The sequence below is a fragment of the Phasianus colchicus genome, chromosome 2 (genome assembly GCF_987193195.1).
Source record: "Phasianus colchicus chromosome 2, bPhaCol1.hap1.1, whole genome shotgun sequence".
Classification (NCBI taxonomy): Eukaryota; Metazoa; Chordata; class Aves; order Galliformes; family Phasianidae; genus Phasianus; species Phasianus colchicus.
Genome location: NC_143437.1, coordinates 16,556,621 through 16,574,857, shown reverse-complemented (window position 1 = coordinate 16,574,857; position 18,237 = coordinate 16,556,621). Strand labels below are relative to the sequence as shown.

General features: G+C 38.1%; 1 protein-coding gene across 5 annotated transcripts in view; it reads left to right on the top strand.

Moving 5' to 3' along the window:
- MAP4K3 (mitogen-activated protein kinase kinase kinase kinase 3) overlaps positions 1 to 18,237 on the top strand; it is an 81,037-nt gene that overhangs the window by 25,573 nt on the left and 37,227 nt on the right. For 3 of the 5 annotated variants that reach the window (XM_031596888.2, XM_031596879.2, XM_031596896.2), the window contains exons 9-14: positions 1,862 to 1,993; positions 4,492 to 4,554; positions 4,634 to 4,715; positions 4,835 to 4,945; positions 9,488 to 9,563; positions 10,853 to 10,911. In XM_031596888.2, coding sequence (XP_031452748.2) covers positions 1,862 to 1,993; positions 4,492 to 4,554; positions 4,634 to 4,715; positions 4,835 to 4,945; positions 9,488 to 9,563; positions 10,853 to 10,911 — 523 coding nt within the window. Of the gene's footprint in view, positions 1 to 1,861; positions 1,994 to 4,491; positions 4,555 to 4,633; positions 4,716 to 4,834; positions 4,946 to 9,487; positions 9,564 to 10,852; positions 10,912 to 13,500; positions 13,564 to 18,237 lie in introns of all 5 variants that reach the window. The other 2 variants (XM_090134935.1, XM_090134934.1) reach the window with 1 other exon arrangement.

The following is an 18,237-nucleotide window of genomic DNA, read 5'->3' as shown; positions in this document are numbered from 1 at the left end:
TTTTTGTTTTCTCCTCTGTTTGTACTGAAAGTGATTGTTCCCTTTTTGCTTTTGAAGTACGTGATACTTATTCTTCTCTGTAAAAGTAGCAGTTTTGTATGTTTCCTAGAAAGATGCTCAAAGTTCTGTTACGTGGCAGCATAGTAAATACAAGGAAAATGTGTGGATGGTAAAAAGCCACGTTCAAATATTCAGTCTTTGAAACAGATTACAGCACAGCATTTTTAGCATTTTTCTGTAGTATAAGTCATGCCAAGGCACAGATTCACTTCCCATTCTGAGTAGCACAAACACCCATCGGTCATGATTGTGTAACTGATTTGTTGCTCTGTTTCCTGAGTAAGATGTCTGGGTGGCTTGAGTCCTGACCTGGATGACTGTGTAACTTCTAAATTGCACCAGGGTTCTCAAATGACATGCCATAACTTTAAACAGTAATTATGAAAGCTTACATCAGTTAAATACTTACAAAATGCATCAGTTTTCCATAGTAAGTCTTCTCAGATTTGGGAGTGGAAGCAAGTAAGGAGAACTGTTGAGATTGTAGAGAAGAAGTTGTAATGTGAAGGTTTGAGTGATCCTTATAGGTGTCTGAGCAGGGAAGGGTATGGTAGTGGGGTGGGGGAGAAGTGAAAGGCAAAACTGCTGTGCAGTGTCGTCAGTTCTAGTAACCCCACTATTTACCCGTGCATTCCTTCTCTTCTTTCTAAAGTTAGTGCATGTTTCTCCTCTGCGTTGGTAATGCCTTCTGCCTTTAGCATCTTTTTTGATTCAATATTGTTTTCTCTAATGAGTTCTACATGAAAGTTTATGTAAATATTTCACATTTGTACCACCAAATTGGATATTGTTTTCAGATGCACAGTTAAGGATATCTGTGTTTAAATAGTGCATCATTTGAGATGTCCACTGAGTAATGCTGTTTACTGCTTTACTGTAGAACTCATTACGTTACATTCTTCTGTCCTACCTACTTTGAGTTGTATGTCCTATTTCATTGATCCTTTTCAGGTGTTCTGAAAAAAAAAAAAAAGGAATGCAGAATGCATTTGATATGGCTGTATAGGACAGTCAAATCCAAAACATGCAGCAATTCCTAGTGAATCACTTCATTTGGGTATTCTTCTCTGTGTAAATTGTTAGTTTTTTTCACTTGTGGGTCTGAAGTTACTTTATAAACCTAAATAAGGTGTGTTGATACTACAGTGAACAGGTACTGTAGACAAGGAGTTCTCTGTGCCGAGTTGACAGGTCTTATGCTTCCAGAAGAAAAAAACCTGTCAATTTGCTGCGTTTGGTCAGTTATCTGGGGCAATGTGTGTATTTGGATACTGTTTGCATTTTATTGTTGTTGAATAATTATACTCTAAGCTGTTTGGTAGTCTGGAGATTCCTTGTGTTCCTGTAAAAAGTACAAGACAGATTGGTTTCATCCACTTCCTTCCTGTTTACTTATAGGAAGATTATGGAGGAAAATTGCATGCTTGCTACAGAGAAGAGGATTTCTAATTTGGGAATTATTTACCTATTACTGCTTTCAGCTGAATACATGAGTACCACAATGTTTATTCACTGAAAAGAGAAGTAGGAAAAAAACCTGGTGTTTTCTAAATATTGTAGTCCACAGGGTGAATTTTTGAAGTTTAAATCAATAAATATATATGTTGTATACTTTTTTACATGCACATGCATATGTGTGTGTATATATATGCATTTGTTTGCATGTGTATATATACACACAAGCACATACAAATGTATATGCAGCATATTGAGAGCTGTTGAGAAATTATGGTTGCATACAGAAGGACATTTGATTTGTGATGAGAAGTGTATCTTATATCAAACATCTTCTACTGTGTAGGATGGCACCAGAAGTTGCTGCAGTAGAAAGAAAAGGTGGCTACAACCAACTCTGTGATCTGTGGGCAGTTGGAATAACTGCTATAGAGCTTGCTGAACTTCAACCTCCAATGTTTGACCTGCATCCAATGAGGTTAGTAAGGGGTTAAAGTTTGGTGTGTAAATACAGCTTTATAAATAATCCATTTGGAATAGCTGGCTCTGTATACGTGTGGTGTCTGGGAGTACTGCATGGATGTTCAGAGAATTATAGAGTGGCCTGAGTTGACAGTGACCTCAGAGATCCCTTAATTCTATCTCCCCTACCATGAGCAGGGTTGCCAACCACTAAATCAGGAGCCAGCTAAGGCTGCCCAAGGCCCTATCTAACCTGGCCTTGAGCACCTCCAGGTATGAGGCACCACAGTTTCTCTTGGCAGCCTGTTCCAGCACCTCACTAGTCTCAGTTAAGAATTTCCAATGACATGTAATATGAATCTCCCCTCTTTTAGGTTAAAAAGATTCATCCTTGTCTTATCACCATCAGACTGTGTAAAAACAAACAAACAAAAACACAAAAAACAGCACCACAAACAAAGAAAGCTCTCATTAAGTTTGGAAGGCTGCAAAATCTCCCTGGAGCATTCTCTTTTTCCAGGCTGAACAAGCCCAGCTCCCTCAGCCTTTCTTCATACAAGAGGTGCTTCAGCCCACTGAGCAACTTCATGGCACTCCTCTGCACCCACTCCAACAGCTCCATGTCTTTCTTTTTCTGGGTTACACCTGGTTGCAGTACTCCAGGTGGGGCCTCACAAGGGCGGAGTAGAGAGGAACAGTCTCCTCCCTTGCCCTGCTGCCACCCCTCCTTTGATGCAGCTAAGGATGATGATGTTGGCTTTCCAGACTGCAAGTACATGGTGCTGGCTTGTATTAAGTGTTTCATCTGCCAGGACCATGATGTCCTTCTTGGCAGGGCTGTTCTCAATGAGTTCTTTTCCCAGAGTATAAATGTATCTGGGATTTCCCCAACCCAGGTGCAAGGCTGTGCTCTTGACCTTGTTGAACCTCATTACGTTCCTGTGGGCCCACCTTTTGAGCTTGTTCAAGTCCCTGTGGATGGCATCCCTTCTGTTTTGCCAGCTGCACCATTCAGCTTGCTGTAATCTGCAAATTAACTGAGAGCGCACTGAATCCCAGCACCTTTGTCTTTGAGAAAGGAGCACTGGTCCCAAGACGGACCCCAGTGGGGCACCACTTGTGAACAGCCTCCACCTGGACATAGAGCTATTGACCACAATCCTCTGGCTGCAACCTTCTAATTGATTCTTTATCCACTGAGTGCCCACCCTTCAAACCTACATTTCTCCATTTTAGATATAAGGATGAGGCCATATCAGAGGCCTTGCACAAGTCCAGGTAGGCAACATTAGTTACCCTTCCTTGCACCACCAATGCTGTCACTTGATCACAGAAGGGCACTAGAGTGGTGAGGCACAATCTGCCCTTGGTGAAGATGTGCTGGCTACCTTGGATTACTTGCTTGTCCCTCGTGTACCTTAAAATCTGTTCCAGGAGTATTCGTTCACAATATTCACAGGCATTATAGGCCTTTAGTTCCCTGGATCTTCCTTTCTTCCTTCCTTTAAAATTGGAGTGATGTTTCCTTTTTTCCAGTCACCAGTGACTTCACCTGGCAGTCACAACTTTTCACATATAGTTGCCAAGCCATTCTCCATCTTATCAGCCAGTTCCTTCAGGACTCTGGGATGCATGTCATCAGGCCCCATAAACCTGTACACATGCAGTCTCAGGAAGCAGTCTCGAACATGCTTTTGCCTTACAGTGGGAGGGATTTTGCTCCCTCAGCCCCCACCTAGAAGTTCAGTGATGTGAGAGACATGAGAAGCCTGGCTTGCAGTGAAAACTGAGGCAAAGAACTTACTAAGTATCTCAGCCTTCTCCATGTCTATTACACCTAGTTTTCCCTTTTCATTTATCAGAGAGTGGGCGTATACTCTCTTTAGCCTGTCTCTTCTCATTATTTTTCACATCCCTTGCCAAGTGCATTTTGATCTGTGCCTTGTCTTTCTTGATTCCATATCTACGTGTTACATTATATCATAATCATCCTCTAATAAATGCCATTCCTAATCTGCATCATCAAACAGTGAAGGACCCAGATTAGTGACATTGCTATTACTATGGGGACAATTCAGAGCCATCTGAAGCATTTAAAACTGCAACTTAGACACCACCTCTACATCTGTTAACTACATTGTTTCTTAAGTGTCATTTACCTCAAAATTTAGTTAAAAGATCCTTAATTTTTTATTTCAGACTTTGAACGTGGAGTTTATAAGCAGTTCTGGTGTGGGAAGGCCTCCTACCACAGCAATTAACAACTCTTTTTTGTGCATAAATAAGCAATGTTGTCTTGGTAGCATCTTTTAAACTGATGGGCTCACTGCCAGCAAAATAATGCCTATACTAATTTTGTGTGTGTATATACACACAAAGTACACACACACACACACACACACACACACACACACACACACACACGCATGCGCAAACAAAATTAGTATATAATATATCTTTTTATATATAATGTATACATATAATATATAATATAGTATATCTTTTTTCTTTCAGAGCACTTTTTCTAATGACAAAAAGCAACTTCCAGCCTCCTAAGCTAAAGGACAAAATGAAATGGTAGGCGCTTCTCTGTTTCAGTAGATAATAATCTACTGAATGATTTTCACTGGGCTGATTTTACCATTTCGTTTTACAGGTCCAATAGTTTTCATCATTTTGTGAAAATGGCACTTACAAAAAATCCTAAAAAAAGACCTACAGCTGAAAAATTACTGCAGGTATAAATTTGTTTGGTTTCCTTGAATTTTTCTTTTTTGTAAGTTATAAAATGGAAATGCACTTAATATGGCTGTTTGGAATTTTTATCTGTTTGTTTCTTCTTTGTTCTGTCTTTCAGCATCCTTTTGTTACCCAGCCATTAAATCGAAGTCTTGCTATTGAACTTTTGGATAAAATGAATAATCCTGATCATTCCACTTACCATGACTTTGATGATGATGATCCTGAGGTAAGAATATGCTATATCTGCAAAATCAGGTTGAATTTGTTTTCCAATAAAACTAAATGATTAGCTAATTAATTATTATTTGTTGGACCACAGAATGTTTTGTGATCTCAAGAAGTCTCAAGAGTTCAGGTTTTGCTGCTGAATGTTATTTGTGACACTTAACAAAATTTGTTGTATTTCAGGAGGAAAAGCTCAAAAAGAGTTGTAAATGTTACAGTTTTATTTACTGTTGTCCTTGTCCAATTTGTGGTGTGAAAGTAGATGTGGAATATGTTAATCCTGAGTTCTGTCATATGTCCTGCTATGTTTATTCATGGAGTTGTTGCCATCTTCACAGGGTACATTCATAGCACCATCTTGTACACATATTGAACTTGTTCTTTAGCTCTTAATCTACTGTCTGAACAGCTTTCTTATGAGAATGTTTCAGCGGTTGTTTTTGTCAAATGTTTTGCTATTTGTGTCTTGCAAATTTTCTTTTCTGTCTTAGAATATGAGACTTGATTTCATTTACTGTTTTGTCAAAGTCTCTGATTTTTGTGCTTTAACATCAGGGAAAAGACAACGTGCTTATGTAAGTGCAGGGCTGAAATGTTACCTAAATTAGAAAAAGCAAATATTTTGCATATTGCATCCTATCTTTATATTTAATTCTGTTATTGAAGACTTTCCTAACATTTACAGTGATTATCTCTTTCAGGGAAATTGTTTTGACAAAAATGCCACTGACTCATTAATTACGTGCTTGTGTGTTGTGTGTTTTTTAGATTTCTGTGGTTTTTTTTCCCCCTACTGTGGTCAAAAATGCCTTCAAATGAAAATAAGCTTAAAAGCAGCATATTTTAGTATACTCATTTTCAGATTTCAAAAGTTAAATGAGATTTAGTATTTTCTAGAACATGAAAGACAAGACATCACGCGCTGAGTCTATTTTATTCTCCCTTAGAAGTTGAAATGAATGATTGTGGAAAGAAGTGAAGGTGAAATCTGTTGTGGAGAGCAATGTTTAAGTACTTCTTAAATGAGTGAGGAAGGAGAGGAAGGCATAAGGACTGAATAATCAGTACTTTTAAAAACGTTTCCTTCTAGTCAAGACATTAAAAATAATTAAAAAAAAAAAAGGAAGTCAAACATGCAAGAAAATCCTTAGTATGTTTGATTCTTGCGAGAGGAAGGTTTCTGTCTCCATCAAGAATCAGCACTGAGGAACTCGGATCTGCTGCTCACTCTGAGATCTGAAGATCAAGTGTCCTTTAATTCAGCATCTATTTAGAGATGGCAAAAAACTCTGAGATCTCCTTAAAGCAGTATTTCTGTGGAAACTAGAAGACGGGAGCCTTCATACGATGTCGTAAGAGGAAAGATAGCTGTTCTCAGCATGCTTTCATATTAGTGAAGTGTTCAGATCAAAAAAGCTTGCACTGAGTAGCTTTCCTGGAAATTGTTCTGAGTCAGTGATGCACCCTTTCCCCCTGTCACTTCTACATATTTTCTAGCAAAAATCTCACTCCTCATTTTGGGCTAGTCACATGGGGAATCTCTTTTCTTTGTGTACTGAAGTGACTCTGGAGGCATCTTACTGACAGTTATCAGCAGCTTTCAAACTAGTATTCACTCATATGTCCTTCTGACTTTGCTTTAAGAAAACTCTTACTTTGTGCAATATATTACTTATCAGTTATTGCATAATGAAGCCTGATATCAGGGAAAAACTGTGCCTTGTCTGGGAGAAAATAATAAATAATCTCACGGCAGTGATAAGAGAGAGTGCCTGTTTTCATGATTTTAAAGAAACTAGGTGAGTTGATAGTGCTTAGGATATGCAAGCTGCTTTGCATGTCTTTTTGATTTTTATTCTTTCAAATGCTAGTTCATTTGCTGTTTACCTTGCGTGACTGAGGAATTTTTTGTTGCATTCATGGACTTCAGGGATAGGCATAATCTTTTCAGTCTTCATTCATCACATGACCTTGAGCTGTCCAGTGAGCTTCAAGCACCATTACTTGTAGCATTGGATCATCTTTATCAGACAACTCAGATGTCATGTTACCAAATAATTTTCCATTGAGGCTTTTCATTTGCCTGCAAAATGAGTTGGATGTTTGGGCAGTGTTTCCTTACAAAATAAACAAGTCTAGAATCTGCTTCTGTAATAAATTATTCAAGACATCTTGAATAATGAGGCCTGTGTTTTATATTAAGAATTTGTCATAATTAAAGCCATTGTTGTCACTGTTGTCATTTCTATAATTTATCAAAGGGTAAGAAGTGCATCCGTTCAAACACACTCCATGACCTGCCTGCTCATAGACTGAAGATGTTCATCAGAACTTGGGGAATCACCTCTCTTACACTAGTAGGATACACTGAATGCACCCATCAAAAATTCAGAGCAGCAACATGACCTATGTTTGCTGTTCACCTGGCGCATGCTGATTTTGTAGTTTGCTTCTGTTTGGGTAGGATAGTCTGGAAGCTTGTCTTACAAATGAAAAGATCAGTGTAGAGGAAAAAAAAACAAAACAACAAAAACAAAATTACCATGGTCCATGGAATCAAGTTGTTTGGATATAATCAGGAAGGTGTCCCCTTGCTATAGCAAGTATTTGGCAGCCATATCTGTGATTGTGGCATTTTCAGTGTTTTCTTACTAAAACTAACGGAGGACCTAATTGGGTTTCCAGTTCAGTCAAAGACAGGATTTCCAATCGGTACTCTGTGTTCACTCCCTTACAAATAACCCTTGTATCTGCTGGCAACTGTCTATTCTTCACTTTCCTGTGACAGTGAGTCTTGTGGTGGTTACTGACATGGTAACTGAAAAGGTTGCAGAGAGGAAAAGTGCTTATGTGTGAGCCTTAACATTGTATGTTTTGGCTTTAAAACTGCTCTTCAGATCTGTCCCATGCCTGAAGTTGCACCAAAATGGCAGTTGTTTTGGAAGCTAACGTACATTCATTCCTTTGTCCTCAAGAACATTTGAGTGTCTGCTGCTTCTATTGATTTGTTGTCAGCATAGGTCTTTCAAGGTGAGTTGAGGACTCTGTCCTTGTGACAGAGCAGTGAGGATTTGGCTACTTCCAGTAATTCTGTTGACGAGGAAAAGGAAGCGTGGGGGCAGGTTCTGCATGTAGCACAGTGTGAATATCAGTGAACATCTGTGGCAGGATGCAAGGAACTCACAGAATAATACTGCAAAGGCAAAATTGCCTGTCCTCCCCTACTATAAAACCTGACTCATGACACTGGTGTTATAAGTGCTCACGCACAGTGAGCAAGTGAGCAATGCCTTTCAGCAAAGGATTATGAGTAAGCAACCTTTCGGCACTTTGTGTTTGAAATACTTGAGTGGAAAATCGGATCAGATCTTGAACTGCATCTTGAGCTATCTATCAGGCCGTTTTTAAACTGCAGTCCCAGTTTGTCTGTTTTGCATAAGTGGAGGACTGGCACAAGTTCCAAAACCAAACACGTGCCTGCGAGGTACATGGGAGAAAAATACCCTTAGTCCTGAAGCCCATCCAGCTTCAGAAGAGACAAAAGTGAATGTTAGAAGTGAGGTGAATGCTATGTATGTGTGTAAGATTCTAATATGAATCAGGGAATTTGTTTGTGATGAAAACAGGAGGGGATTAATGCTTTCAGATAATATTTCATGATCAAATAGTTGCAGGGCTATTCGTGACTCCTTGTGAACCAGTTAAAGCTCTTTTCCATTGTTTTGTAGATAAAAGCTGCCAAGTGAAGATTAGAATTAGTATTTATAAAAGGAAAGTTTACATAAAATTTATGACCCTGTTATGTCAGATTACTGTCATTACAAATTGTTTTGCTGCCGTATATTCAAAACAGAAACGTAGCAAATGTGCAGTTCTCATGGATTACTTGTGCTGATGCTATGGAGAATGAGATTTTTTTCCTGGAGAGTAAGAAGAAGACCTTCTGAAAACTCAGTTCTAGGATTTATGTTACTAACTTCAGGGCCTGATTGTACACAGCAGACAGTTGGTCTTGTAGTCTTGCTAGGAAACCTCATGTTATAGTTTTTAAAAGAACCTACAACAGTGGATGCAGAGGGAAGAGAGAGAATCCAACAGGGTTGAGGAAAAGCAAGTGAGATCTTAAAGTCCACGATACTTCATTCTGTAAATAGAAGTAAATAGAAATCCATGGAAAAGGTATCTAAAAAAAGGAAAATGCCATCAACAAGTCTGAGTTAGTATTACTACTTATTTTGGATGCTGAAAATACCTGTAAACTGAAAGGCACGAAAAGGAAATGTTAACATGAGAAAAAGCAATTGTTGATCAGCATTGACTTTACTTGCTCAAACTCGGAGTTTAAAAAGACTTACACTGACATTGAAGCTGCTTTCAGGGGAAATGTCTCCAAATAACTTTAAATTTAACATACAAAAACCATTGTTTTTGGCTTCCACTTCTTTTCTTTGTTGATACTATGCTAAAGTAATGTGCTTTAAAAAACTGCACAGTATTGTTTCAAGTGAAATATATTTTGAAGTATTTTATTTTTGTTTTCTAGCCTCTTGTTGTGCCTCATAGAATTCATTCGACAAGTAGAAATGTGAGAGAAGAAAAGACACGCTCTGAAATAAACTGTAAGCACGTGCTTATGACGTTCTGAAATAATTGTTGATATTCACTTAAAGGGAGGCTATCAGAAAGGTGACGAACTATTTATCAACTATTTCCTGTGATAGGATAATGGAAAATAGTTACAAACTAAAAGAGAGGGGAGATGTAGACTGGATAGAAGTAAAATGTGCTTTATGATAAGGGTGATGAGACGCTGGCATAAGTTGCCCAGAGATGTGGTAGAAACCCCATCCCTGGAGACACTCAAGGTCAAGCTGGATGGGGCTCTGAGCATCTGGTGGAGCTGTAGGTGTCCCTGTTCGTTGCAGAGGGTTTGAACTAGATGGCTTTTAAAGGTCCCTTCCAACTCAAATGTTTTTATGATTTTATGAAATTTTGACCACTATTCTGGGTATTTTAAATACTTAGAAACATCTTAATTGATATGCACTAAAATTAAAAAAAAAAAAAAAAAAAAAGTGATATTTTACCTACAGATTTAGGTTCCAGATGATTACGCAAAATAAATACTTATGTAAAATATTTGAATACACCCTTGTCAGCACTTTAACAAGTCTTACTATTGCCTCATCTCAATAGAACAGGATGCAACCTGAGCTCTTCTGAGAGCTGGTTGGTATAGCCCTGTGTCCCAGACCAGCAAAGATATTCAGTCTAGTACCAGGTTATGTTCGGTAACAAAATGTCAAAGAAAGCTTTTTCTTCCTTAATTTTGTATATTTGTTGTTTTGGGTTTTGAGTTGAAACAGACACGTAGGAATCAAGAAGGGAGGAAGTTGATCACTGGCTGTAAGAAAGAGACTCCATCCCCAAATTGTAGTCGTTCCTTTGCTTGAATTAAATTAAAGCATTACTGGCAGCTTCAGTTGTCTTTTCATAAGCTAAAATAGACAGGAAGTGTACCTGCCAAAGAGAAAGTGTTAGTAGCTTTCCCTGAACTTGAATCAATTCTCTTTAGTGCTAATGAGACTCCAGAAAAACAGATCCAAGAGTGAATTCACAAAATTGTTTTTTTTTTTCCTGTAAATCACAGCTGTGTTTCTCCTTTAAAGAAGGCATTTCCCTGCCCTATTTGCTAAGTTCTTCTCCCAATCCTTCTAATGGTGATTGTGCTCCCTTTCCTGAGAGTAGTTTCTGTGCTGTTACTTTCTAGCAGGGACAAGTTTGTGTCTGTGTGTCAAATGTTTCCATCAGTGGACATATGATATACTCATTAAACTGAATTACTTTTGTTAACCTTTGGAGTTAAGTGTTGCCTAATCACTGTCTAATTTGTTTTCTTTTTCTTTAGTTGGTCAAGTAAAATTTGATCCACCCTTGAGGAAAGAAACAGAGCCACATCATGAATTTGTGAGTAACAAGCAAGATGTGCAATGCACTGTACATTATTCTCTGCAAATATCCATGGAGTAGGGGAAATCTAAGATGTATAGTGTACTTTCTTAGCACTACTAAAATTTGTAGCAGTTTTCCCAACAAGTGGTAACATATTAGTCCAAAACTGTTTGGTGCCATTACACTATACAGACAGACCCCTTATTTTTGGACTTTGCCAGGTGTGATGTATGTGCTATGTGATGTATGGGTTTCCTCTGTCCTTTATACTTCATTGCCAAGTGTATCGTTCCCTTTTTGTTTTAGTTATAAAATAGTTCTGTATGTGTACTCAGATGCTTATCTCCCTCGTTCTCACATTGACAATGATAACTAATAGAAATAATTATAAAATTAAGAGCCTGGGAAGAGATATAATGCATTTGAAAATAGATTTTTGTTGGTTTGTTTTTTATTTTCCCATGCAAACAAACTTTTTGTGGCCCTGGATCACACCTGAAACACACTGAGTCTGGTGGCTGCTGTTTTGTGTAACAGTATAGTGCTGATGTTTTCCTCCTATGGATGGGTCTGCCAGTACAAGGTGTGTGAGAACTCAGGCAGTGTGAGTAAAGGTGTCTGTGCTGTGTCACACCACTGCAGTAAATTCCTCTTCTATGGAGGCTGTTACTTTCCATGTTTGTACACTTTGGTGGTTTCTTCACATTCCTAGTTAAAAGAATACTTCTTTGCTTCCTTACTGCAGACTGCAGACTGCTGTGTTCTCTAAAGCAGGTGTTAATGTAAATAAATTGATTTAGTACTTTAGGTGAGAGGGACATCAGCTCAGCTCCTGGAGTTGCAGTTGTTCCTAAGAGTAGGTTGGTGCCTGGGAATGTACTTCCTTTTCCATAGTCTTCAGTCTGGTGTAGCATTAGGTGGGATGGTTGGTGGCCCTGCATGTGGCAGGGGGGTTGGAGATTCATGATCCTTGAGGTCCCTTCCAACCCTGGCAATTCTGAGATTCTGTGATTTCTGATGCTTATTGCCTTAGTATGGCTCTGTAGCTGTGCTTAAACCTCTTTCACAGTGCTCTGTCCTTTATCAGTGGGCCAGGTGGTTCTGGGTGTATGAGATTGTGCACAGTATTGCTCTTCTGCAACTAGCTGGGCAGGTGGTCTGCTGTTTCTGGAGTCTAATTGAGAGGGGGGAGAACAGTTTCCCCAGTTACATTCAGGGTGTCGCAGTGATTTTAGGTACAGTATTTAGACATCAGTGTAACTGCGTTAGAGGTCCTAGTTGTAGCTGTGTGTATTAAACAAGGTAGAAATTTTATGCAGAGGCTAAAGAGAGCATTTCTGAGAGCACTTCTTTGACAGGTATTCTTGGAAAGGAGAAGTTGGACCTTCTACCACAGTGGCTGTTAGGAATCAGGACATTTGGACTTTGGACCCTTTGGAAGCCCTTGCTGCTGCAGGAAGAGGCTTGAAATGTCCAGATTAACTCTGGAAATTTTACTGTTTTGTACTCCTGTCAGAGTTTGTGTATTTCAAATCTTGCCTTATCTGCTTGTGGAGATTAACAGCCTCACTGCCCATATTGAAATGAAACAAGCAGACATGATCTGTCCTTTTGAGATAAAAATGTGTTTATTTAAAGGTATTTTATATCAAAGTGTTAATATATTATGTCTGATGACCTGGTAGGAGTATTTCTTTAGTACTAGTGTCCAAGTTTATTTTCAGTGTAGGTGTGAATGGAAAAGAATTCCCATTTATGAAATAATCATCAGTTGTCTGTCACAGAATTACTGTGACATATCTGAAAATGCCACTGCAAACAAGATACAGTTCCTGTTAAAAAACAAAACCGTAGCAACTGCTTACATCAAATATTTGTATCTGCAGTAGCTGTTTTTATCACTGTAGATTGAGAGTTAGGAGAGTTGTGTTGATTATTACAACTGCTGTTAGCCAAGAGAGAGGTTGGGATTTTGAGAGTGATGATGTTCAGTCTAGAAACCAAAGACAAAACATATTTTGTTGTTGGATGTGGAAATAGTGGAAAACTCAAATTGGTCTGTCAGAAGCCAATGAGATCTCTCCAGGGAATGGATTGAGTGGGGAAAGAATGATTTTAAATGGAAGCAGGGGCAAGAGGTATTATTTCTTCCTTCAACAATAACGATGTTATCTCTTTAATTAAGGCAGTTCTTCTGACCCTTTAGCTTTTATCTCGCTAAAACATGCATAATTTTCATTCTACTTGACCTAAGAGTGAGTACTCGAGCCAAAGGACTGGACAACTGCTGCATGATAAGTTACTGTTGGTAATACACTTTAATTTTAAGCTGGTGCATCCCTGCATCTTATTGAGGCAGTTTTTCACCAAATACCACAGCTCAGGTGTTGAATAGCGTCCTTATTTTGGTGTGATTCAGTAGCCTTTGGTGATGGCACAATGCCCTTTGCTGTGCTTTATCCTCCCTGAACTGCTCTAACATGGTTTGAGCTTCAACTAACAAATTGTTTTTCTTTTTTGCAAAAACGTTTCCCTTTATCTGCGCCTGGCTTTCAGCAACAATGTAAATAACTTGACTTTCTTGATCTCTTATCTAATGAACAGCCTGACAGTAGCGATTTTTTGGACAATACAGAAGACATATACTACACTGCAAGATCTAACCTGGTATATTTCATCTTATGCCTTTCTATGTCAGTGTTGGTTTTGTCCTTGTTTTACTTTTTCAGAGCTCGTGCTTTGTCCTGTTGCTGTGCTGGTGTTTTCATCTGTGTAAAAGCCATTGTAATGTAGAAGGGAATTCTTAAAATGTGCAGTACTGCAAGTGTTTAATGCATGTTCATGTTTAGTTGAACCGCTTTAATGGAGGGGGCTCAGTGTTAGGCAGTCATTCTGATTTATTTAACTACTTTACAGTGCGTAACAGTAACTTTTTAGAGAGTGATTTAAAAATAGGAAAGAATGATGTTGGTAGTTTTATTTGATAGTTCCTTTAAATAGTCCCCTGAAAAACTATAAAATGACATAAACTTAAATATCCAAGTTCTCCAGATAGTAGTTAGGTTACAGAATGAATATAAACTCAATACAAATAACAGATGGCGGGGTCATAAGTGTTTTCAATGGCATTTGGCACCATTTCTGCTCTGATACATTTTCCAAATTTTCTGTTACCACACTGCTAAAAATCTCAGCTGTTAGCACTGCTGTACAAAAGTTACCATAGAAAGTGAGTTTACTCATTTTTTTTGCTCTTTAGGCACTGCATAGTTTGAAAACTAATACTTTTGACTCTGACATCTTCCTGTAGCGTGGAAAAAAAAAAGCTTTCTGTGTTAGATGAAGAGCATTGTTTTAGTGGCTTTCTTTGATTTGTGAGCTGCTTAATGCAAGTGTGCTGTGGGGAAAAATGGAAAACTGAGCTGTTTGGGAAAGTCTTGGTTTTTAATTTTTTAGTGTGATGGGTTTTATTTTGGATTTCTGGTTTTGGCTTCACTTGGCTTGATGTGCCTTGTATCTTCCAATGCTGTAATTACTGAGAGCTTTCACTCTGTCTTTTCCATTCTTGGAAGGAATTTCATGTAGATTTGCTTGATAGAAAAATATCTCAAAATAATTTGTGAAACAGAAGCTTAGGTTTCTCTGTATGAGAAATATCTCAGCTGTGCATTTGCTTTAGTTCTGGGGGTACTTTCTTGGTTTTTTGGCTCCAGTTTTTTTTCATCTTGGTTTTTATTTTTTCATTTGATGCTTTTCGATGTTGCTTTTGCTGTTGTTTCCTATGATGTTAACCTACAATCTGTGGGTCTGAGGGGCCAGTAACAACATACCTCCCAACTGGACTGTCCTTTCTTCCCTTTGAGAAATGGTTACTTTACTAAAGCTGGTAAAGTACTAATGCTACAATCATGAAAGGACATAGCAGGACCAAAATTATTGCCCTTAAAAAGCTTTTGCTGTATTTAAAAATGCATTCAGAGATAATCTCAAGTATATAATATCTTGAGGAAAAAAATGTGCAACTTCTTCCAGGTTATTTTTTTCTATCACAGGGGTTGGAAGGGACCTCTGGAGATCATGTGGTCCAACCCTCTGCTCCAACAGGTTCCCTACAGCAGGTTGTACAGGAAAGTGTCCCCAGGTGGGTTTTGACTATCTCTGGAGAAAGAGACCTCACAGCCCCTCTGGGCAGCCTGTTCCGCTGCTCTGTCACCCTCACAGTAAATAAGTTTTTCCTCGTGTTTGTATAGAACTTCCTGAGATCCAGTTTTTGCCCATTGCCTCTTGTCGTGTTGCTGGGTACTGCTAAAAGAGCCTGGCTTCTGGGTGCAGGTTATTTATGTATTTATCTATCTATTTATTTTGCATCACTGATGGTGAGATTATAAAGCAATGTATAGAAAATGTGACAGATATAATTTGTTCTGATTTTAAAAAACAAACAAAAAAAACCCTGATTTTTTCTAAAATCAGTTTGTCTCACCAGACTTTAAGAAGGTAAATTGAGGAAATAGAAAAATCTTTTAAAATAAATTTGGAGAATAAAGCTGCTACTTTGAAATTTTATGTTTTGGTGACAGATGGAAGTGCTGATGCTACGGATATGGCTCAACTTGCTGTGTTTGTTAGAGACATTGGTAACAAATGTAATGTCACTGAAGAAATGGCTGCTTTGGTGCCATTAAAAGACACAACTACATCTCTTTATTTGTACAAAGCACTAAAATTGCATGAAAACAATTTTCTTTGACCTTTGTTAACATATCTGTACATATATACAGGCACCCTGGCAATGGTTGGTTAATGAAAAAAAAAAAAAAGAAAAAAAATTATAAAATGAATAGAAAACAGTGCAGTTGCTACCAGCAACTCTCTTTTGATGAAATAGCGCTACATTGTATGTCAAGAAGGGTTTGAATCATAGCCAATCCTACGAGTTCGTGAATAGTATGGATGCTGATAATGGGGACATCTTTTACACATCTGAAGGAGGGTGGTAAGTCAGGGTAAAACGTGAAAGAAACTTTATGAATTGCAAAAGGAAACAAGTAATTTATGGAATCAAAAAGAAAATTTATGCCAGAACTTGAAGAGGAAAAATGGCTCAGATTTAGCATTTTTGGTGGATTTGACTCCTCACTTAAATGAGCTAAACATGCATCTTCAAGGTGAAAACAAACTTGTCTGTGCTGTGTTTCAAACCATAACAGTGTTCAGAATGAAACAAATAATGGCAAGCAGATGTTACGGCAAATAATTGGATGCATTGTGATACACTGACTAATTGCAATCCTGTGAATAGTGAAAAATATGCAGTTGTACTTCCCATTGTGATTAAAAGAATTTGAGAATAGGTTTCAAGATTGATGATATTTTTGGCAGTTATTTGTTATTTTTGTCTGGTTTTAGTCAGTGAAAATACATTACTCCAAATTTTCAAATGAACATACAGAGTTGCAATCAAATTCAACTCAAAGGAAAATTGGATCATGTCTCTTGAATTTGATGTGTCGCATTCTGGCTGAAGTAGGCTGGTTTGACCTCCATGAGGTTTTGTTGCCCACTGCTGCTAAGAGCCTGCTCTTTTAAGGCTGATGTGAAATGTACCTGTTAGTGATGAGCAGAGCTCTCCCTCAGTTCCCACAAAGATGATGGAGAGGGATCTCACAACGACGCAGCAGCTTTCTTAGCACCCTGGATGCAGTGCATCTATTCCAAGTAACCGATTGATAACACGCTAGTCACTTTTTTTTTCTTTGCATTAGAGAATAAGTGATTCTGAGTTGGTCTTTATTTAATCTTAGAGTGTTCAGCATGCAGTGAAACACATTGAGTCCTACCTCCTTAGGAAGTGGGGGCAGAGGAGTTGGAAGGAACTTGGATTGAAGTTGTTTTCAGTTGCTATGAACTTGGCATTCATTTTAGACTTGTTTGGCAAAATATTTAGTCGGGGTTTTGCTGTTACCATACAGTCGTTGCTGTTGTGGTTGCCAGTTGCATTTATGCATTTGGTCTTATTTAATTTATATTTATTTATTTGCTTATGAACATATTCTGGATGTAATCATTTTTAATAGTCTTTGGCAACAGTTAATTTTGAGAATGAGATGTTTCAGTATAGCTTTTCTGTGTTAATGTTTTGTGGCATAGAAATTGAAATGTTGGTAGGAAAATGTTAAATCAGAGAGGAGTGACTGACATAGATGATGAACTTTGCCCAGTAGGGCTGTTCTTTAGTTTGGTTAGCTCATTTTTCTCTTCTCTATACATGCATACATATGATTTTCCTTTGTTATAAACCACAAAGACTTACATTTGTAATTGTTTGCAGTACTTATTTTAGAGTTATAGTAGCTATCAATTAGTTGGATTGCAGAAAATCATCATGCTTTGTTCTGTTTTGGATAATAAAATGATGTGTGGTCCTTATCATCAGAAGAAAATAAATAGGAGTCAGGTTAAAAGTGCATAGGGATCAAGAATTTGGGTTGGTTATTTTTTACTCTTCATCCTCCCTTTATATTTTGGATACTTTCTACTTTGGCATAAGAGACAAGATGTTGAATTTCATTGCTAGGAAGCAGTTTAAAAATGTTGTGTACATTTACCCTTTTCACTGAGGTCACACTGTAGTTACAGAGCAGTGTTCCATTTTGAAATAGTGCTGTCTGTGTGAAGTGGATACTCATAGGGAAAATGTGTAGAGAACTGAAACACAGGGAAAAGGAGAACTACAGCTACATAGCAGTAGTGTGCAGGAAAACCTCAGTCAGTCGCCAGAGAGACATACTTTCATTTGTGTTTAAAAAAAAGAAGTATGTATAAAATCAGCTATTTTGTGGTGTTTTATGCCATCCGATGAAATTCAAGAAAATGAAGTCATTAAAAGTTTAACTTATTCATTAATATCAGTCCTCTTAAAATAAGCATTCTCCTTTATGAAGCAGCACGATAGGAACTGCATCATCGTAGCTTTATTGAGAAACAGACATGTGTATGTTCCTTCTTGTTTAAGTTAATAGTCCAGAGGTGTTTTGTAGTCTTCAAAATTCAGATTTCTTTCCCCAGCACTTTTTGGGATTTAAATCCTTAATTTTTGTTACTTTAGATGGTGACAAGACAAGAAAGAATGGTTTTAAACTGAAGGAAGGCGGATTTAGATTAGGTGTCAGAGGAAAGTTCTTCACTGAGAGAGTGGAGAGGTGCTGACATAGGCTGCCCGGAGAGGCTGTGGATGCCCCATCCCTGGCATTGTTTAAGGCTGGGTTAGGTGGGGCCCTGAGCAGTCTGATCTAGTACTGATCCAACAGTTGGCAGGGGGGTTGGAACTTGATGATCCTT